Genomic DNA, 23,642 nt, shown 5'->3' with positions numbered 1-23,642 from the left:
GCTGTGATTTATGATCCTGAATGGACTAACAAAACAGACTAAAACCATGTCCAAGTCTATAGGATATGAACTGGTCCAAAGTACTCTGATTAGGAATGCAAAAGTACTATCACAAAAACAAAGATATGGTTTAGAAGAGGCAGGGTAATAATTCAGAGATGCCTCTAGGGTTTCAAATCAAGACAACTAATACAGTGTAAAATATTTACCATATAATGAAGGTAGAACCAGACTGGAAAATAAGTTCAGTTTTCTGATAGATTGATTTCTAGGTGATAACAAAATACCCAATAGAAATACAAGACTGGAGATGAAAAAAAAAAATCAGTAATTTCATTATTAGATAAATACTTATTGACTGCTTACTATGTATCAGATACTGTCCCTAAGATACTAGGGATAGAAATGAAATTTTCTCGGGGCGTCTGGGTGGCTCAGTCAGTTAAGCATCCGACTTTGGCTCAGGTCATGATCTCGCAGTCCGTGAGTTTGAGCCCTACATCGGGCTCTGTGCTGACAGCTCAGAGCCTGGAGCCTGTTTCAGATTCTGTGTCTCCCTCTCTGACCCTCCCCCATTCATGCTCTGTCTCTGTCTTAAAAATAAATAAACATTAAAAAAAAATTAGAAATGAAATTTTCTCATTCTGTGGAGTTTGTATTTTATACAGGGAACAATCAATTAATGTCAAGTAGTTGAATACCATAAAGAAAAATAAAATGGAACAAGGAAACAGAATGAGAGGGTAGAAATGGATTTTTTTTTATAGAAAGTAATTAGGGAAAGCTTCTCTTCGAAACTCATTTGAACACAGTCTTAAAGGATGTAATGGACATCAAGATCTTCAAATATTGGGGGGGAAGGCATTGTAAGCAAAAAAGACAGCACAATACAGAGACAGAGGCAGGGAAGAGTTCAGAGTGTTCTGACCCAAGAGGCTTAGAATGATAGAGTCTGGAGATCAAAATCATATCAGAGACACAGGAAGGAGCCTAAATGTAGCCCACAATAAGGAATTTGCATTTCCCTGTAAGTCGATGGGAAGCTACTGGAGGGTTCTGAGCAAGTAAATGACATTATCTAAGATTTTTAAAAGATCACTGACTTTTTTGTACAAGAATTGACTGTAGGGGGCAATTGTGCAGCCCAACTAGAAGGCTCATGCCATAGTCTATGAAAGAGATATCAATGACTGGACTAGTAAGATAATAATGGTAAGGAAAGGAGAAGTGATTAACGTAGAGCCAAAGATCTTACTGACAGAATGTATGTGGAATGTGAAAAAAGAAGAATCAATGATGACTCCTAGCTAGACATTAGAGATGAGTGACAGGAATATCGATGGTGCCATCTACTGAAACAGGCAAGAATGAAGAAAAGAGAAGGTTTAGGTAAGAAAACCAAGAACCATTTACCTCAGTAGCCCATATTAAAGATAAAGAAACTGATGCACAGAACATCTAAGCAACTAGCCCACGGTCACTGCTGGTAAGCAGCAAAGTTAGGAATTGAATTCAAGCAGTATAGTTCCAAGGTCTCAATTCTTAAAAAATTTTTTTTAATGTTTATTTATTTTTGAGACAGAGAGAGACAGAGCATGAACGGGGAGGGGCAGAGAGAGAGGGAGACACAGAATCAGAAGCAGGCTCCAGGCTCTGAGCCATCAACCCAGAGCCCGACACGGGGCTCGAACTCACAGACTGTGAGATGGTGACCTTAGCTGAAGTGGGACGCTTAACCGACTGAGCCACCCAGGCGCCCCCCAAGGTCTGAATTCTTAATGCTAAGTTAAATTGTCTAGTAAGACTGCAAGAAGAAAAATGTCAAAAGAATTTCTAGAACTGAGCCTAAAGTTTGGTTCAACATTTGAAGGTCACAAAAGGAAAAGCCAAAAAGACTAAAATGGAGCTAAGCAGCAAATTAGAAAAAGTTTGGTGTCCTGGAAACCAACTGAATAAAGTATATCAAAGACAAAAATTAAGAGATCAACAAAGAGACTAGGAATTGACCATTAGATTTGGCAAGATGGAAGTCACTAGGGACTTTGAAATAAAAGCTCAATAGAATAAGTTATCGTTGTAATTCAACAGTTGAACTGAGCAAGAAACACAACATCCAAAATAAAATTAATTTATTCAATAAATGTTTGCTGAATGTTTTATTAGTGCAGACAGTGGCCTACATGCTTGGGATACAGTACTGAGCAAACCAAAAATCTCTGTCCTCTTAGAGCTCACATTCTAACAACACATTTCAGCATTTCTTCCAGGAAAAAGCTATGACCAGTATTTTGCCTCTTTGTATAAAATGTTACATTACATAAATCAGATAGTGAATTTCTGATTCACCATTTCAGTTTATAAATAAAGCTAAAGACAGTTAATTTTGAAGAAGTACAAATACAACATTAAGTTATAATTAAATCAAGTGAGTTAGTAGGACTACTTTAATGTCACATACTCATTGATGGACAAAGAAGAAGGAATGTTGTTAAATTTATTCTACACACAGTATTCTACATATCATACTAGTAAAAAAGTTAACATGGGAGTCTAAAGGACTCTTTCCAAGAATTACTTACTGGGAGTCTCTGACAGGTCTCCTTAGGTAACTTTTCATGATATTTTGATATATGGATCATGTGGAGCAAATTAATCCAAATACAGAACCGGACTAACTTTAAAAAGTAAGCTTCCGGGGCGCCTGGGTGGCGCAGTCGGTTAGGCGTCCGACTTCAGCCAGGTCACGATCTCGCGGTCCGTGGGTTCGGGCCCCGCGTCGGGCTCTGGGCTGATGGCTCAGAGCCTGGAGCCTGTTTCCGATTCTGTGTCTCCCTCTCTCTCTGCCCCTCCCCCGTTCATGCTCTGTCTCTCTCTGTCCCAAAAATAAATAAACGTTGAAAAAAAAAATTAAAAAAAAAAAAAAGTAAGCTTCCCCAGGGGTACCTGGGTGGTTTGGTCGGTTGGGCAGCCAACTCTTGATTTCAGCTCAGTTCACGATCCCGTGATTACGCGATGGAGTCCCACAGTGGAGCTCCGTGCGGACACTGGAGACTGCTTACGATTCTCATTCTCTCTCTCTCTCTCTCTCTCCCCCCCCAACCCACCCCTCTCCCCCGCACACATTCTCTCTCTCTCTGTAAAATATAATTTAAAAAAAAGTAAGCTTTCCTGGAGCAAAGGAATGTTCCTACACTCAAGAAGCTTACTATCTAGTAAGCTCAAGTGAGACATTCTCAATTGAACATTAGGCACCTAATATGTTGCAACTAATAAAATAATTAAGAAACATAGTACAGAATATAACTATCTTTTATACTAAATAATTTGGTGAAGACAGAAAGCATTGCAGGAGTTTGGAAAAGGGCAAAGATTCCAGTAGGCTGAAAGAGTGGTTCTCAGCTGGGAGCTATTTTGTGCCCCCAGGAGACATTTAGTAATGTCAGAAAACTTTTAAAATCATGTGTGGGGAGGGGTGGGACGGCGGGTAGGCGCACTGGTCTCTACTGGGTAGAGGTCAGGCATGCTGCTAAACATCCTCCATTGCACAGGATAGGCTTCCCTACATTGCACAGGATAGGCTTGCAAAAGAAAGACATTTATCTGGTCCACAATGTCAAGTGTCACTAAGAAACTTTACGCTAGAGTAATCAGGAAATGATTCAAAAACGAGTTGGACCCAGAGCTGGCCTCTAATCATGAGCACGTGCAGCAATTTGGAAGCCATAATAATACAAGTGAAAGTATAAAGGCTGACAGAGCCTGTGTTTGAATAAGGTGGTAAAGGTACTGGGAAAGAGTCTGACTTTAAGAAATTTGTTTAACCCCAATATAAGCGTGTGTTCAAAAAGTCAGTAGGATATAAAAGTGAATGTAGTTGAAAACTAGATTATATACAGCCATGAAAACTAGATAAAAGTTCTGGAAACCAAAGAAGCAGATATTAAGAAATTGTTTCAGGAGTTAAGCATCTGACTCTTGATTGAGGTCATGATCTCAAGGTTTGTGAGTTCAAGCCCTCCTTCAGGCTCTGCTTTGACAGCACAGAGCCTGCTTGGGATTCTCTCTCTGTCCCTCCCTACCCTTCCCCCATCTCTCTCTCTCTGTCAAAATAAATAAACTTAAAAAAAATTATTTTGAACATTTGCCCTAGAAATAATTTGCCCTAGAAATAATGTTATAAAACTGCTTGAGAGCAGCAACCATGTCTTATTCATCACTCTCTTATGTCACCGAGGCAGTGTCCTGTAAATACAGATCTTCCTAGACTTATGAGGGGTTAGCTCTCAACCCACAGTAAGCTGAAAATATCCTAAGTCAAAAATGCATTTAATATACCTAACCTACCAAACATCACAGCTTAGCTTAGCCTACCTTAAATGTACTCAGAAAACTTACATTAGCCTACAGTTGGGCAAAATCATGTAATACAAAGCCTATTTTATACTAAAATGTTGACTATCTCACGTAATTTATTGCATACTGTACTGAAAGTGAAAAACAGAATGGTTGTAAGGATGCAGAATGGTTCTAAGTATACGGGGAGTTTACCCTCATGGTTGCACAGCTAACTGGGAGCTGCAGATGGGAGCCACTGCCTCGCATCACGAGAGGGGATCATACCGACTGCATCTGGCTCTCCCGGGAAAAGATCCAAATTCAAAATTCAAAGTACAGTTTCTACTGAATGCATATCGCTATCATACCATCCTAAATTTGAAAATCGTTAAGTTGAACTACTGTGAGTCAGGGATCTGACTGTGTGCTAAGTGCCTACTGAATTAAACGCGATTTTCCAATTATTTATTAAGTATTATTGGCTATCTCTAAAGTTCCACCCACTGCTGATTTAGGACATTCATTGAAACTGGAACCAAAAAGAGCTATCATTTGGTAGGCGACTACTATAGAAAGGCACCGTAGTAGACCCTCTACACATGTTATTTCATTGATCACAAAAATAATGTGTTTTTCCACTCTTTAAAGATGAGCACCCTGGGACTCAGAGAGCTTAAGTGACTTGCCTATGATTTCACTACAAGCTAGGCAGTGGCCAAGTGAACTCCTTTCTAGTCTTAACCCAAACCTCCAAGACTCAGTGACATACTCTAAGGAAGAGTTAAAAAGCAAAATTCAACACCTACCTTTTGTAACTAAATTATACTAAAAAATAAAAAACAAGTCTAAAAGGGTGTCCTTATATTTCTTTACTACGGAGTTCGTCATGGTATACGGCTTGCTTTCATTCCACACTTATATACCAAACTGGTTCCTAAGTGCATTCAAATCACCCCAAAATTCTTCTCCAGGAAACTCAAAGTCCTGTAATTATTACCCTCAGACCAGAAACAAACAAAAAACTAACCTGTTGAGTCGGTACGATCAGGACCTAAGACCAACGATTCAGAAAACAGAAAAACAAAACAAAAAAGGCATTTCAAAATCAAAACGAATTAACATTCTCAGATTTAAGGTTCTCTTCCACGCCTCTTAAAGTACTGAGAGCCAGGCTAAAAAATGCAGCACAGTGGTTCCGGTCCTAAATTCGGTTTCAGTCGTTTCCAAGCATTCCATTTGCATCTCTCCTAACATTTTTGAGAATCAACCCTGCACCAGAAGCTCTCTCCTCTCGCTACAGTCAACAAAAATGTTTTTTAAGTCCCCTAAGGAAACTAACCCAAAACATTCTCCTATTCCAAACGTTTAACATTTGTCCAGGGAAAACACTTTATTGGAGGGCTTATCATGCTACCCTAGGTGACATACTGCTCGGCTCTCAAACTCTCTTCTTCCAGAAGCACTGTCCCAGCACCAGATGCTACACCAGCTGTTCCTCCGAGGCCCTCTACATCAGAAGCAGTTCTTGTGAAACCCACAGTGCTAGTCCAAGGCCCATTTCGCAGGCTCTCTGAGTCCCATTTCTTTCAAAGAGGGTGAGCCAAGCCCCCAACCTCCTCCAAACTCTTTAAGAAGGAGCTTCGGGAAAGGAGAAGCACTCAGCCCCGGCCAGCGGGTCGGGGCACCCGCACACGGCAGGCAGGGTGGGCTTGCACTCCGGCGCGGGGCGGACAGGGAGCGGCAAAAGCACTCACCAACATCCTGATCGAAGGGATTGGTGGCAAAGAGAGGCATCTCCGCTGCGTGCCCAGGCGTCCGCAGGGACTCCCCCTCGACACCACGGGAGTCGGGGAGCGACCTCGGAAGGAAGACTCCTCAGGCAAAAACAGCAACACAGACAGACTCCACGGGCTTGGCGACAGCTCCACCTCTCACCGACCCCCAGCAACCGCGGCAGCGGCGGCGGCGGCGGCGGCAACAGCGGAGGCGCAGGCAAGGCCCCCGCCGCGCGGAGCCTGTCGGGAACCTAGGCGACCTCGGCGCTGCCTGCTCAGGACCTGCCCGGAACCTGCCCCGCCAAATCAGGCCCCACCAAAGAGTCCCCTCTCCCGGACCCCCACTTTCGATCGGTCGTGCGCGAGAGTAGGAATAATGCCTGTGTTTTCTGCTTTTGCTTTGGCCAGGAGTCTCCGGAGGACGGGGTCCTCCAGGCGCGCCGAAGACGACTACCGAGCCCAGGCGTGAATCAGAGACCGAGAAAGAAAAAGGGTCGCGTGAGGCTTGAGCCAGACCCCGTGTTCGGCCCTGGCTCAGTCAGTTGTCATGATTTTATAGTCCCTCTTGAGGGGGGACGGAAACTCCTTCGTTGCGGGTCAGCTAAGTCAAAAAGCCGTGAGTTCAGTTCGCTGCCCGAGGTGACAAGAAACTTGCTTGGATGAAGTCATGTGAGCTGAACCGATTGGCCCGAATCCTCAAAGAGGGGAGTGTCAGGGCGCGCGGCTCCCTCGGAGAGGCTGAGGTAACGCTGGCACCTTCCCGGGAGTCCCCGGACGCCTGGCTTCTGAGTCTCTGTGGAAAGCACTTCTCGCTGGGCGTTGGCGCGCCTGACGAACTGTGCAGTCACTGAGCAGTTGTGGCGATTGGAAAATCAGTTTCACGCCCTAGGAATGTCTGCGAGAGCCGTCCCCGCCCCGCTTCCCAGATCCAGCCAAAAAAAAAAAAAAAATCCAAAGCAAAACCAACTGAGAAATGGAGCTAGAAATTGATGAGGGATTCCTAGCACCTCAGAATGTTGACTTGGTAACTTTATTTTTAAGTCTTTAACAAATTGCGTTTATGTCACGTAGAAATTTTAAGCAGCTTCCGGGGGTTTTGTGTCCCACTTGGAACCAACTTCAGAGCAGCTTGCGCATAAATTGGAATTATGTGAATCGTACCTCCGGTTAGAGCACTTAACACACGTAGCGTGTAAACAAATATTTCCAACTTGTCGGCGACGGGATCACTATGCAAGGCAGGCTTACAAAAATCCATGGGGAATGAAATCTCACTTCTGAAAGTGAAAAACGCAAATTCAAGTAGCGTCTGGATACCTTGCGCCCATTCAGACGGGGACTGAAGGCTAAATTAATATAGTCTTCCTAAAGGAACTATTTGAAAGGATGTTACAAAAAGTAGGAACACCTTTGGACCCAGCAATTCTACTTTTTGGAATTTATCCTAAAGACAGTCTTGAAGAACACGAACAACGGTGTTCGTGGCAACGTGGCTTCTAATATCAAAGCGTCGTTCACCACTAAAATGCCCAATATAAATCACATCACCTCCTGGTGCTTCAATTTTATTTTCTCATCTGTGAGAAGCAGGAACAATCATAGGGTTGTGAGGATGGAATGGATGAATACAAACCAAACCCTTAGGTGCCTAGCATGTAGTAAGCACTAAATAAATGTAAGTAATCATTATAATTAATATTGGCCAAGCAAATCATAGTACACACGATGTAGAAACTCCGCAGCTGTCCGAGGTGATGATGTAGACGTGTATTTACGTAGAAAGACATCCAGATACATAAGTTCTTAAAAGCGGGTTACAAAAACGCGTTAAATTACAGAATACTCCCAATTTTTAAAGCCTGAAATACATGAGACTATTATGACAGGGCTGTCTCTGAGTGGTAAGATTTGAGATGATATTTTGTTCTTTGTGCATGTTATATTTTCCAAATATTTTCACGATGAGCCTCTATTTCTTTCAGAAGCAGAAAAAGAGTTAAAACAACAGTGTAAAAAATGTAGCATATTAGTAATACCACTTCTTAACATCTTGAGGAGCCAGTGCCGAAAGCTTGTTTGTGTTTCATGATGGCAAGTATAAAATTTTTCTAAAACATCACTATTGATAGGAAAAGCAGAACATTCTCTCTAAAACCGGTTCTTGGTGACTAATCTGATAGAATCAAGTGACAGCTTGTCCATCTTAAGGTCCTGAGCAGTATCTGGGGCACATTATCATAATCGCCCTGCATCAAAGTCAAATATTTATAAAAATGCGTTTGGACGTGCTTTGTGCTCCAATAAGGAGACTGAGTTGCCGTGTTGCTGGCAATAAGCTAGTGATCAAATTGTGCGAGCCTTGATCATCAGTGTGTGAAAGCACTGGGAATAGTGAAGGAATTAGTTAGTCTTGATGCCATTATCCTTGTCTTCCGACCTAAAAGAATTCCTTCAGCTATTTGGGACCTTTATAATTTATATGCTATAGATAATAGACATTTTTAAATGTAGAAATTTTAATATTGTCATGCTTAACATAAAAGTCCAATATAAAAAGTTAAATGGGATTGTATTTTGAGGTTAGCTTTCTGTTGTTATCCCTTAAAACATTGAAACTGCAGGAGTTGGCACTTTTAAGATTACCAAAATTTTTAAAATCTAGAGACTACATATAATTTCTATAATACATGGGTTTAATAAATTCTGTGGTTAATTTTAAAATATTAGTTCCTTTTCTTTTTGGTGTGACATTGAAAATTCTTCTACAGTAAAAAATGATAGCAATGTGCAAATGGAGTTGTTCCAGGGGATATCTATAATTTTAAAGTTTAGGAAAAGAAATATCCCAGGAAGATTATTCACACTAGTTCACACCCTCATCATCTCTTAAATGAATTATTACATCCACCTCCTATGTTTTTCTACTTTCTTACTGTTACGGACTGATTTGCATCCCACCCAAATTCATGTTAAAGTCCTACCCCCAAATGTGATGGCATTTGGAGATGAAGCCTTTGGTAGATAATTCAGTAATTAGGTTTAGATGAGGTCCTGAGGGTGGGGCCCTCATGATGGGATTAGTGCCCTTTTTAAAAAAAATTTTTTTTAAATTTTCGTTTATTTTGAGGGAGAGAGATAGTGCGAGCAGGGGGAGGGGCAGAGAGAGGGGGAGACACAGAATCCGAAGCAGGCTCCAGGCTCTGAGCTGTCAGCACAGAGCTGGACACGGAGCTTGAACTCAAGAACCGTGAGCTCATGACCCGAGCGGAAGTTGGACGCTTAACCGACTGAGCGCCCCCAGGTGCCCCAAGGGATTAGTGCCCTTTTTAAGAATAGGCAAGAGGGAGCTTCCTCTGTCTTGTGAGGACACGGAAGGGAAGCCGGAAGCAGAGTTCTCACCAGAACCTGAGCATGCTGGCCTCCTGATCTCAGATTTCCAGCCTCCAAAAACAAATTTGTTGTTTAAGCTTCCCAATCTATGATCATTTCTTACAGCACCAGAGTTGACTGATACACCTACCTATCTCCAAACCATTCTCCAAACCCCTGCTGGAATGATTTTTTCGAACACACAAATCTGATTGTGTCATTCCTATGGAATTCTCATATCCGTTCTTCAGTCGTTCAGTACATATTTATTAACACTTTATGTGTGCAAGGTACCATTCTGTATGCTGGAAATAACATAAGGATAAATGCTGTATATGAGATAATCTCTTTTGGAGTATCTGCTATTTGGAGTATCTCCTGTTTGGAGAATAGTCATTAATAATTCCATGATTACAGGTATGCAGAGTAGTCTCCTACCTTCAGGATTAAATTCTGATTCTTTAGTAAGTATACCCTTACTGAAGTGGCCCCTGAGTATCTCATCTCTTCAGTCTTTTTTCATAGCCTCTCCTCTAACATTTCTGATGTTCCATGGTTTCCCTATCTTCAAACAAGCAAGTTTTTCTGCCTTTTCCGCTCTGATTCTATAACTTCTCTAAACCTCTTCTCAGATTTCACTGCCCTTTCTGGGCTTTCTCTACTCAGTACCTGACCAATAATAGGCACATGATAAATACATGTTAATTAGTTGGTTATTGGCGACCTCTGTCACAGCACTTAGTGGTATTATATTTATTCCAGGTGTCTTTATATAAAAACCACTCCAAAGTCATGTTAAGGCAACAATAATCCTTTCTTTGATTACAAATCAGAAATGTAGTCAGTGTTCTGCAGGCACAGATTCCTTCTCTTCCACACAGTGTCAGCAGGGGTGCCTCAAAGTCTGGAATGATTCTACACCTTGGGGTTGCAATCACTGGAAAGCTTTTGCACTTACATGTCTGGCAATTGATGCTGGCAGTTGGCTAGGTCACTGGGGCTGTAAGCTAGAACTACATGGGACCTTCTATGTGTCTCCTTGGTTTCCCCCAACATATTGGACCAAGCATTCCAAGAGATACGAAGACCTGAGGTAGGTAAGGGGCACAGCATCATATCAGTCATATTCTATTGGACAAACAGTCACAATGTCTATAGTAAAGGGCACAGGATATAAAACCCAATTTTTTTTTAATTTTTTCAAAGATATCTATTTACTTTTGAGAGAGAGACAAAGAGAGACAGAGCATGATCAGGAGAGGGGCAGAGAGAGAGGGAGATGCAGAATCTAGGGCAGGCTCCAGACTCTGAGCTGTCAGCACAGAGCCTGACACAAGGCTCAAACTCATGAGCCATGAGTGAGATCGTGACCTGAGCCGAAGTCAGATGCTTAACTGACTGAGCCACCCAGGTGCCCGAAACCCAATTCTTGATGGAAGGTCTATTTAAGAATTCAGGGAATATATTTGAAAGCTACCACAATAGTGTAACATTTTACTTGTTTGTATAGCTTTCGTCTGTGACTTACTTATCTCTAGATTTCCATGGTAGGTGTCCCATAAATACATGTTAAATATACTAAAGAAATAAAATTTGTCATGATTAGAGTAGCATATTTCCAATGGTATGCTCATCAGCCATGAGGGAGTAACAGGACGTGGACTTAATCTTTTTACCATAACCAAACAGAACACTGAATAAAATATATGAAACAATTGATTTCAAACATGAGACAACAGACTATAATCCCAAGGAAAAAGGGAACATGCATGAGCCCTGCAATTGCTACAGCTTTCTGCCTAGAGTCAGTTTCTGGACTACGCTATAGGAAAGGGAACCCAAAAGGAACCAAATAGTCTTATTGTATTAAAAAGAGAAAAATCTGAGTTTACGTAGGCTAAGGGGCTAGAGTTTGGAGGACAGAATACTAGGAGGGTACTATGTAGAAAAAGAGCTCTAGAAATCTTCACAGGAGTCCCCTTGAGATTATGGTTGAATGCTGATCTAGTCATGGGTCAGGTAGAGCTCTACAAGTCTAGCTGTATGCTGGAACTTTCAAGGAAAAAGCTATTTCCAGGGAACCAAAATCTGAAAAATCCCAAGAGTTTGTACAAGTATGGGAAGCATTTGGGTTCTCAAAGTCTGAAGAAACCCAATTGAATATATTGAGTATTTAATAAATAACCACAAAAAAGTAATGTCTTAGTAATGGGTAGTAGTCTGAAAGAAAAGGCTACTCTTTATCTGCTCCAAAAAAGCTTAAATAGTACTTCTTGAAAAGATCAAGACATGACCTAAATGAAGGATAAAACAAAGTATGAAATTAAAAGGAATGCTCCCCCCCTTCTAAAATACAACATTCAAATATATAAAATGGCTAGACTCCAAGAAAACCTACTGGACACATGAAGGCCCAGTCCAATGTGACTAATAACCAGTAGGGGCAATCAGTCCATAGAAACAGATCCAGAAATTAAATAGACAATTGAACTAACACATGGAAATGTTTAAAGAACTATTATAACTATGGTCAATAAATTTAATGATTTAAAAACAGATGAACATAGTGAGAGAAAATAAAAGTTATCAGATATCAAAAAGAAGCAAATGGAAATTCTACAAAAATATAATACCAAGATGAAACTCAGGATTAACAGATTAGACACTGCAGAAGAAAAGATACAGAAATTTAAAGACAGATCAACAGAAAGGATACAAATTGAAGTACATAGAAGAAAAAGACAAAAAAATATTAACAGAACCTCAGTATGAAAGTATATGAAAATATGAAAGTATTATATGAAAGTACAAGGTGTATAGTCTCATAGCAAGTAAGAAAAAGGGGGAAAATTTTTCAAATGTCCAATTTTCCTCTAAATTAATGAAAATTATATCTCCACAGATCTGAGAATATGAGTGAATCCCAATCATAACTAACAATAGTAAAAAATGACACCAAGGTACAACATGATCAAATTAGTGAAAATCGGTGATAAAGAGAAAATCTTAAAAGTGTGTGGAAAACAAAAAGACATAAAAAGGAATAAAAAAATTATAGTAGACTTCTAATCAAACCATGCAAGATAAAAAAAAAAACAAAACAGTGGAACAGTACCTTTAAAGTCCTGAAATTTAAAATTGTCAACCTAGAATTCTGTCAACAAAAATGTTTTTCAAAAATATAGGTGAAATAAATACTTACGTTAAAAAACCCTCATCACCAGCAGACCTACACAATGAAAAGTGTTAAAACGTACAAATGAAAATAATTTTAGGCAAAAGGAGTATGGTATCTATGATCTAAATCTTCATAGAACATCAGAATGGTCATGTGTGAATAAATATAAAGGATATTTCTACTTTTTAAAAATTTCTTTGAAAACAAAAATATCAACTGTATATTTTGGAGTCGATAACACAGGTAGAAATAAAATAAATGAAAATAGCGCAAAGGATGGCAGGAGGAAAATAGAAATGTAGTGTTGAAAGAGTCCTTATGTTACATATAAAGTATAAATATTATTTGAAAAGAGATTGTGAAAAGTTAAAAACACATACCTTGGGGGCGGGGGGAAGCACCTGGCTAGCTCATTCAGTTAAGCGTCCAACTTTGCTCAGGTCATGATCTTGCAGTTCATGAGTTCAAGCCCTGCATTGGGGTCTGTGCAGACAGCCCAGATTCTGTGTCTCCCTCTCTCTCTGACCTTCCCCTGCTCACACTCTTCTCTTTCTCTCTCTCTCTCAAAAATAAATAAAAAACATTAAAACATACCTTAAGTCCTAGAGCCATAGCCCCCCCGCCAGAGAAAATAAAGCAAAAGAATATAGACAATGATAGAAATAAATGAAAAATTTTTAATTCAAATAATTTTTTAAAAGGCAGTAAAGGAAGGGAAAAAAACCCAAATGGGACAAATAGAAAACAAATAGTTTAAATCCAACCATATAAATAACTACACTAAATATAAAAAGATCAAAATGTTCCAATTAAAATATAGAAATTGTCAGAGTGGATTTAAAAAAAAGCAAGATCCAACTATATGATGTATGATATAAGAAACTTGCTTTAAAAATAAAGACAAAGGTAGGTTAAAAGTAAATGAATGGAAAATGATGTATTTTGAAAATACTAAAGAAATCTCTGGTTGTATTAATATCTGACCAAATAAACTGAAAACCAGAAACTTCCCAGGGATAATGAATGACATTTCATAGGGATGAAGGGATCAGTTAACCAAGAAGACATAATTGCATTAAATATGTATCAACATAATGACAGAATTTGGGGAAAAAAAGGAAACAAAACTTACAAAACTGAAAGGAAAAATAGATACATCCATAGTATCTGTTGGCTATTTCAACACTCCTCTCAGATAAAGATAGAACAAATAGAAAATTAGTAATTACTTACTCATTAATTACTCAACTTTATCAATTAACTTGACCTAAGTGACTTTTATAATGGCCCTGCAAGTCAAGCATTTTTGTCAAGTGGACACTGAACATTAACAATGTGCTGGGCCTTAAAATGACTCCATATAATTTAAAAGATAAAATCATATAGATTTTGTTCCTTGACTAAAACAGAATTAATTTAGGATTATAAGACAAAGTTACCTGGAAAATTGCAACTTATGTAGAAATTGACCCATGCAGTTATAAAGAAAAATCAGAAAATCAGAAAAATCAGAAAATATTTTGAACTGGATGAAAGTGAAAACACAACATGTCAAAATTGTGCGATGCAGTTATGTTGTTTAGAGGAATACTTTAAGCATTATATAATAGAAAAGAAAATCCAACATTAATCCCTTAAGGTAAAGAAGAAGTCAAACTAATTAGAAAAAAGGAAATAATAAAGATAAAACCAGGAACCAATGAAATAAAACACAAAGGGAAAATCAATAAAACCAAAAACTTAAGCCTCTAAAAAGGTTAATAAAATGGATAAAACTCTACCTAGATCAAAGGATAAAGAGGGAACATGCAAATTACCAGTATACGGATTGAAAGAAGCAACACGACTACATATCCTGTAATTAAAACATCACAGGAATTAAGTGATATTAAATTAAAACACCCATAAAGGAATATTCTTAAACTCTATGCCAATACATTTGAGAACATAGTTTGAATGGAAAAAAACAAAACAAAACAAAACAAAAAACCCTTGAGAGATACAAATGGTCACAACTGGGTCAAAAAGAAACAGCAAACCTGAAAAGATATATATCAATAATAGAAATTAAATTCTTAAAAACTCTCCACAAAAATCTTCAGTCCCATGAATTCAGTAGTTAATCCTAATTCATTAAACTTGTTAGGGAGAAATAATCTCAAATCTATACAAAATCTTTAGAAAATACACATGAAGGACAGTTTCATACTTATTTTATGAGACCAACATTATCCTGATACCAAAATCAAACGACATAAGAAAACTTCAATATCTTTCATTAACATAATATAATAATTCTTTAAAAATAGAGATTTACAGCAACATATAGAAACAAAAATGTATCATTACCAGAGTGTATCCAAGGAATACAAAGTTACTTCAGCTTTTGAAAATCAACACGGTTCACCATTTTAACAGAATGTAAGAGAAAAACCATATGAGATAATAGACACAGGAAAATATCTGAGGAAATTCAAAAGCCTTTGTGATAAAAACTCAGCAAAGAATAGAAGAAACCTTTCTCAACCTGACAAAGGGCATCTTTGAAAAACTTAGAGCTAACATCTTACCTAATGGTGAAGGAAAATGGTGTTTCTATGATAAACAATACAAGAATATCCATTTCATACTACAGTAAATATTATGGTGGCGTTAGTACTAAAGTCAAGAAAAAAATAAAAAGAATATAGATCTCAGACTTCACCTTTGGTCTAGATGGAGTAACACAGGCTAGATTTATCTTCCTGCCTGAAACAACTGAACAACTGGACAAAATGTATGAACAACAGTTCTTATGACACTGGACATCAAACAACAAAGGGCAATGATCAGTGGGAGATGGGACACAAATGAAGAAAGCCTTATGATTGCCCTAGCTTACTAGACTGATTTTTCAGGCCATCACATACAGCATTAGTCTTCTTGAGATGAGGAAACAGCTGAGAGGGGCCAAGGCTAAAAAAGTTTGCAAGGAAGACTACTGGAGACATGGCTGGAACACAGAAGATTCCATCACTGGACCAGATAAAATACACCATGTCTAACATTCAATACAAAATTAGCTAGCTGTGCATAAGAAAACTCCTTTAAATATAAGAGTATATCATGGCATATAAAGATATACCATGCTAACACTAATCAAAAGAGAGCTGAGATATCTATATTAATATCAGACAAAGTAGGTTTCATATCAGAGATTACCAGAGATACAGAATGTCATTTTATAATGAAAAAGGGGTTAATAATAGAACATCCCTCTATGGTTTTGCATATAATAAAAGAACTTCAAAGAACGTAAAACAAAAACTGATGGAACTTCAAGGAAAAACAGACAATTCCACAATTATAGTGGGAAATTACAACTCTCTTGTTCCAACAGTGATAGGACAAGTAGACAGAAAATGGGTAAGGCTGTAAAGACTTGGAACAATACTATCAACCAACTTAACCTAATTGAAACTGATCAAACACCACATCCAGCGAGAGCTGAATATTCTTTTCAAGTGCCCATGACATACAAAAAACAAATCTCAATAAATCTGAAAGCATTCAAGTCAAACAAGTATATTCTCTGACTACAATGGAATTGAATTAAAAATAAATAATAGAAGAATACTTAAAAGTCACCAAATATTTGGAAACAAAATAACACCCTTCTAAATAACCGTTGGTCAAAGGAGAAATAAAACTGGAAATGAGAAAGTATTTTGAATGTCATGAAAATGAAAACCTATCCAAATTTGTGGAAAGCACTTAAAGCAATACTTAGAGGGATATTTATAATATAGCATTTTTACTAGAAAAGAAGAAAGGTCTCATCAATTATCTCAGCTTTCATTTTAAGAATCTAGTAAAAATAGCAAATGAAACCTAAAGTAAGCAGAGAAAGGAAATAATAAACATCAAAGAGGAAAACAATAGGAAAAATAAAACTAAAAACTAGGGTTTTTTTGGAGATAAAACTGATAAAACTATAGTCAGACTGATGAGGAAAATGAAAAGATACAAATTACCAATTTCAGGAGTGAGGGAAATGACTACACTACAGATATTAGGATAATAATGGAATTTTATACCTATAAATTGAGTAACTTAGAGGAAATGACAAATTCCTTCAAAGGCACAGATGACTAACGCTCAAAAAGAAATAGTTAACTTGAATAGATCTTTTTCTAGTAAAGAAAGGTAATTGCTTGTTAAAAACCTTCAACAAAATTAATTTCAGGCCTACATAAATTCACTGTGGATTACAAAGGAGTATGAGGAAATTGGGAGTTGGAGGTTGATAAGCTATTTTCATTATTTTGAGAGTAGTAATAGTTTCATTGATGCACATATATGTCAATACTTATTGAATTGCACATTTTAAATATGTACAGATATTGTATGTTAATTAGACCTCAATAAAGCAATGAAGATTACCAGAAATGGGGCCCCTGGGTGGCTCAGTGAGTTAAGTGTCTAATCAGCTCAGGTCATGATCTTGTGGTTCGTGAGTTCAAGCCCTGCGTCGGAGTGTGTGCTGACAGCTCAGAGCCTGGAGCCTATTTCAGATTCTGGGTCTCCCTCTATGCCCTTCCCCTACTTGTGCTCTCTCTCAGTCTCTCTCAAAAAAACAAATAAACATTAAAAAATATTTTTTTAATTACCAGAAATTTATCCTTCATGACAATTTATAGTTTTGATGAAAAGTTTCAGAGTATCATTTAAAATATGAGTGAAGGTAAAAATGTTTGAAAACCAAGGCCTCAACCCATTCTCCAACAACCAGATTGCCCCAGTCTCTCCTTATAGATAATTCTGGAACAGCTGCCTCTTCGTTTAACATCTTTTTGAGCAAATTAGACCAATCTGTCTAATGCCATGGTCTATAAATAACATTTTCACAACAAACCCTAGTTTTATAGTAAATATAAACTCCCTTGATTTATTATACCTCAGCTTGTCATTTCCACTTTTGCCCCATTTCCTATTACAAAGATCATATATTTTCTTTAACCAAATAACTGCCAAGACTGGGTAACTAGATTAGTAACACTCACCAGCTGGTCTGGGTTTATGGTGATTCCGCTGACTCTGTTTGCAGCTGGTGTATACTGAAGGATCTTTGAAAAGATCCTCACTAAGGAATCTGCTCCTCTCCAGCATTTACCATTTAAAGAATTTTCAGAGGCTTTCATGCCTATTAAAGTAAGACACAGATTTTTTTTTTTTAAATCAGGCACAGACTTTTAAAACAAGTGACTCCAATTTTGAAGGTAGTTCATTTCTGGGAACTAGAATGTCTAGGGACATTGATAGGAAGAAAAAAAGGCATCTTCGTCCTAAGTTCCCTGTACTATATCTGTGTATATGTAGAACATGTTCCCCAAAGGAACAATTAAAATACTATTTTTATATTATGTTTAGTCTGACATAATTAATATTTGTAATAGCATATGTGTTTAGTTTCATTTTCATGATCAGTTCTGTCAGGTATGAAATAATTCTTCAGGAATGAAGTTCTCATGTAAAATAGTAAACCTATTGAACAGAAGGATTTTACTTAAGATTTGACTTTCAGCTGATGGCCTAGAACCAAGTTTGTACAATTGATTCTACTTTTGAGGAGATTCTAGGTAAGCTCTAGGTACAAACAACACTGATGCCTCAGTTTTCACATCAAAAAAATCAAATGAACTCCAATATTCCATCCAAACTACATTGCTCAATTTATCATTTTCTACATTAATACCTCTGTGTTGAAGAGGTTTCTCATTCTTCACATTTCAGTTCTCATTCTCTTTCTTTGTATTTGCTTTTAACTATCCTTCCATTCATTACTCACTTAGGTAGTGCTTTACAAATACTCTACTCTTGAATCCAACTACCTTCTTCCCTCTTGTAGCCATTCCTATTGTGATACCTACAAATAGAAAAACTGGTTAAAATTTGAAATTCTTTTTTCTCTTGAATTAAGGATATCATTGGGGTGCCTGGGTGGCGCAGTCGGTTAAGCGTCCGACTTCAGCCAGGTCACGATCTCGCGGTCCTTGAGTTCGAGCCCCGCGTCAGGCTCTGGGCTGATGGCTCGGAGCCTGGAGCCTGTTTCCGATTCTGTGTCTCCCTCTCTCTCTGCCCCTCCCCCGTTCATGCTCTGTCTCTCTCTGTCCCAAAAATAAATAAAAACGTTGAAAAAAAAATTTAAAAAAAAAAGGATATCACTTCCCATTAATGATATCATTGCCCTTTATCCTATTGAAATAACCACACCAAGCCTAGTCAGATTTTATCACTAAATGCTAAAGACATGCATGACAGATCACTAACATCACTAACACTGTCACTAACTCTATCTGATTTTAAGATTTGTTATAAAGCTATGATAATAATTAAAGAGCTATGCTAGGCAAGATAATATGGTACTTGTGTAAGGATAGACAAATCTATGGAACTGAACAGACATTTCAGAAATATAACTATACATATATAGACAACACATTTTTGACAAAGGTACAAAGGCAACTCAGTGGAGAAAGGATAGATTCTCAATAAATGGTGCTGAACATTATCAATAAGCAAAAATATGAACTTCAATCTATATCTTACACCATATACAAAAATTAACTCAAAGTAGATTAAAAGCTTAACTGTAGAATTTCAAACTGCTAATCTTCCACAACAAAACTGCACAAAGTCTCTTGTGACCTTGGGTCAGGCAAAGATTCTTAGATATGACCCCAAAAAACACAATCAAAGAAAAAACTTGGTAAATAGAACCCTGTCAAAGTTAAAACTTTGTAGTGTTTGAAAGACACTGTTACGAGAATGAAAAGCAAACCATAAATGGGAGAAAATATTAGCCCATCATATATCTGATAAAAGACTTATATCCAGAATTTATAAAGTACTCTCAAAACTTACCACTAAGAAAATGGGGAATAGATTTGAAAAGTCTCTAAAGCTAAGAAATATACAATTGAAAAATAAGCATGTGAAAAGAAGCTCAGCACCATTAGTCACTAGGGAAATGAAAAATTAAAACCACAATAAAGGGGCGCCTGGGTGGCTCAGATGGTTGAGCGACCAACTTCGGCTCAGGTCATGATCTCACGGTTCATGAGTTCAAGCCCCACATCAGTCTTTGTGCTGACCGCTCAGAGCCTGGAGCCTGCTTCTGATTCTGTGTCTCCCTCTCTCTCTCTGCCCCTCCCCCACACGTGCTCTGTCTCTCTCTGCCTCTCAAAAATAAAGAAAACTAATAAAAAAAATTTTAAACCACAATAAAATAGGGATACCAGGGGGGCTCAGTTGGTTGAATGTCTGACTCGATTTCAGCTCAGGTCATGCCCAGGGTCGTGGGATCATGCCCAGGGTTGTGGGATCAAGCCCTGTGTCAAGCTTCACACTGAGCATGAAGCTTGCTTAAGATTCTCTCTCTCTCTCACTCTCTTTCTCTGTCTCTCCCTATTACCCCTCTCCCCTGCTCATGCTCTCTCTCTCAAAAAAAAATTAATTAAAACAATTTTAAATTAAAGACAAATAAATAAAACTATCTTTAAAAAAACACAGTAAGACAGCACAACACATCTATTAAAGTATGTAAAAATCGAAGACTGACCATACCAAGTATTGGCCAGGATATGGAGCAACTGAAACTCTTAAATATTGCTATTCGGAACGTAAAATAGTACAACCACTTTTGAAAACACTTTAGCAGTTTTCTTAAAAAGTTAGACATACATATGTGAACTGGTCACTGCACTGCTAAGTATATACCTAAGAAAAATGAAAACGTATCTCCACGAAAGACTTGTTAACAGATGTTCATGCCTCTTTATTTGTAACAGGGAAAAAAGAACCAAACATCTAAACATGAATGGATAAATAAATTACGTGGTGAATGGATTAATAAATTGTGGTATATCCATACAGAGGTATACTGCTCAGCAATGAGAGAATGAATTACTGACATACATCACCCGAATCTCAAATTAGGGTTCCGCTACAGAATTTGTGGGACACAGTGCAAAGTGAAAATATAGTCCCTCTTATTCACAAATTATTAAGAATTTCAAAACAGAAAGAAGAGCATTCAATTAAAACAGCATTAAATCAAGCACCAGGCCCTTTTGAGCACAGGACCCCATGGGACTGCAGAAGCTGCATGCCCATGAAGCTGGACCTGCTCAAAATAATTATTCTGAGTAAAATAAGCCAGACAGAAAAGAGTATATAATGTATGATTTCATTTATAGAAAATTCGTGAAAATGCAAACTAATCTGTAATGAAGGAAAGCTGATCAGTGGTTGCCTGGGGACAATGTGGGGTGTGATAGGAGGGGGACATTGAAAAAGGAACACAGGGAAACTTTTTGAGATGATGGATATGTTCACTATCTTGTCTGTGATCAAGGTTTCATTGACAATACGTAGGTCAAAGTTTATGAAGTTGTACACTTTAAATACATGCACTATACTATATGTCAGTTATATCTCAATAAAGCTACTAAAAATTGCAAAACTAATTGGCCTTTGAAAAGGATTTTAAAAAATAGAGTTCATGATCTCTGATATGCAATTCTGCTCCCAGACAAAATACATGCAAGCATAAGCTTAGTAAAAACAGAAGACAATATATAATTTACTGCTAAAATGAATGATGCATTATCAACACAAACTGTTTTAGCTGGGAAAGAACAAAGGGTTCAATATAAGTTGAAGTGGTCAGGGAAAGCCACTTGAAAGAACTGGTATTAAATGCAGCCTTGGAGAGTGGAAATAGCACTTTTGTAGGATGAAAAGAATGCAAAATTTGATTAAAGTTTATCCAGATCAGTTTACGGACAATGAATAGACCTGCTTAGTTGGATCACAGTATTTTGGGAACAGATACCTACTAAGAGATAATGTTTGATTGGCTCCCTTGGGCTCAGGTTATGGTAGAGAGCTCTAAAATCAAGCTAAGTCATCAGTTTTTATCCTAAAGGCAAGGACTAATCCAGGGATTGATAAAATCAAAGATGTTTTGATAAATCACACAAGGTTGTATGTTAAGTGCTTTTCCAAACCTTCTTTGCTGTCAAGACATCTCACTTTCAATTAGGTTCCCTACCTCAACTTTCTGTTCCCTACCTCAGAATACCTCCACCTCCATTTCCTTCATTCCTGAGAAAGAAGTGTCTTTTCTCTTTTCAAAACCTAATTCCTCCATCTATCTTAATCTCTCATCTCCCCACAGTCAGAGGATCTTGCTTCATAAATAGCCCATTTCGCATAGACCATCTCTCCCTGTTTTCTGGCACCTTCACTTCAGCAAATAAACAAAAATCTTTCCCTGACTCTATTGTGTCTCAAGAAGTCTCCTCAGTCATTCTTGTCTTCATGCTGAAACTGACGACACCAACCTAGTTTTGGCCTTTGTTATTTCCCTCCTAGAAGATGATTGATTTCATCTCCTGCCGCCTAATTCATCTTTTGAAAAGAGGTTTCTTTAACATGATTTTCCTTTTCACAAGTCTTCAGAAGGTCACTGCTGCCTTTTCAAATAGTGTGTTTCTCAACATGTTTCTTCTATTCTTTCTCCTGATATTTTTAAGGTTTAGTCAAAATGTGCAATTCACTTTTCCTCAGGTTTGTTTTGTCCTGCCTCCATGTTCATGGTGAGCCCTCAGCCTGCAATATCCTCTTGCAATTTGTCGGAATCACCCTCATTTTTCAAGTATTCAATGGTGGTTTCTTGCACAAAGCCTTTTTGGATCCCCCAAACAAGGTATGTTTTCTGACGGCTCTTTAACTCTTGTAGCACTTTGTGATTTATTTTATTTTGTCTGTTGATGGACATGTGGATTATTTTCAGTTTGGGGTTACTATGAATAAAGCTGTTATGAACGTTTGTGTCGAAGTCTGTGGGGACCTGTTTTTGTTCTCTTGGTTAAATAACTAGTAATGAGATTGTTGGGTCATATGGTAACCAAGAGTGTGTTGATCTTTTTAAAGAAATTACCAAACTGTTTTCCCAAGTGTTATTCTCTTTAGCCACGTATGAGAATGCCAATTGCTCCACATCCTTGTCAACATTTAAAATAGTAGTGATACCTTACTGTGGGTTTGATTTGCATTTCCCTGATGACTAATAAGATTGGGTGTCTTTGTGCATACTATTGTTATTTATATATCTTTTCTGCAAAGAATCTGTTCACATCTTTTGTTCATTAAAAAAAACTCAGTTTATTATTTTTTTAATTTTTAAATGTTTATTTTAGAGAGAGAGAGCACGAACAGGGGAGTGGCGACAGAGAGGAAGACAGAATCCGAAGCAGGCTCCAGAGCTGTCAGCACAGAGCCTGACGTGGGGCTTGAACCCACAAACCACGACATCATGACCTGAGCCAAAGTTGGACGCTCAACCAACGGAGCCACCTGGGTGCCCTGGTTTGTTATTTTTTAATTTTTTTTGAAGTTTATTCATTTCGAGAGAGACAGAGAAAGCAAGCAGGGGAGGAGCAGAGAAAGAGAGAGAGAGAAAATCCCAAGCAGGCTCTGCACTGTCAGCACAGGGCCCAATGTGGGCTTGAACCCACAAAACGTGTGAGACCATGACCTGAGCTGAAACCAAGAGTCAGATGCTTAACTGACTGAGCCACCCAGGCGCCCCTGTTATTTTTTAAAAGTATTTTATTTAGTTATTTTGAGAGAGAGAGAGACAGCACAAGCAGGGGAGGTGCAGACAAAGATGGGGAGAGAGAGAGAATCCCAAGCAGGCTCCATGCTGCCAGCCCAGAGCCCAATGGGGGCTTGATCCTAGGAACCATGAAATCATACCTGAGCTGGGTTGAAGAGTCGGATGCTTAACCAACTGAGTCACCCAGGTGCCCCAAATCAGTTTGTTATATTATTGAGTTGTAAGATTCTTTATATATTCTTTATATATTATATATATTTATAAGATTCTTTGTATATATATTATTGAGTTGTAAGATTCTTTATATATTATATGTAAAGAT

General features: G+C 38.1%; 1 protein-coding gene and 1 long non-coding RNA gene across 3 annotated transcripts in view; one reads left to right on the top strand and one right to left on the bottom strand.

Moving 5' to 3' along the window:
• STAM (signal transducing adaptor molecule) overlaps positions 1-6,320 on the bottom strand; it is a 78,192-nt gene extending 71,872 nt beyond the window's left edge. Inside the window, exon 1 of one of the 2 annotated variants that reach the window (XM_027073542.2) lies at positions 6,090-6,320. In XM_027073542.2, the coding sequence (XP_026929343.1) occupies positions 6,090-6,129 (40 nt within the window). In that variant the 5' untranslated portion in view covers positions 6,130-6,320. The remainder of the gene's footprint in view (positions 1-6,089) is intronic. The other variant, XM_053225360.1, reaches the window with a different exon arrangement.
• A 177-nt stretch (positions 6,321-6,497) lies between these two features.
• LOC128316291 (uncharacterized) lies at positions 6,498-23,555 on the top strand. Its single transcript, XR_008299937.1, has 3 exons — positions 6,498-7,785; positions 22,270-22,408; positions 22,902-23,555. It is a non-coding gene; the product is annotated as an uncharacterized LOC128316291 (long non-coding RNA).
• Positions 23,556-23,642: the final 87 nt, after the last annotated feature.

Source organism: Acinonyx jubatus, chromosome B4 (genome assembly GCF_027475565.1).
Source record: "Acinonyx jubatus isolate Ajub_Pintada_27869175 chromosome B4, VMU_Ajub_asm_v1.0, whole genome shotgun sequence".
Classification (NCBI taxonomy): domain Eukaryota; kingdom Metazoa; phylum Chordata; class Mammalia; order Carnivora; family Felidae; genus Acinonyx; species Acinonyx jubatus.
Note: the sequence above shows the minus strand (reverse complement) of the source record. Positions and strands in the feature narration are given on the sequence as shown.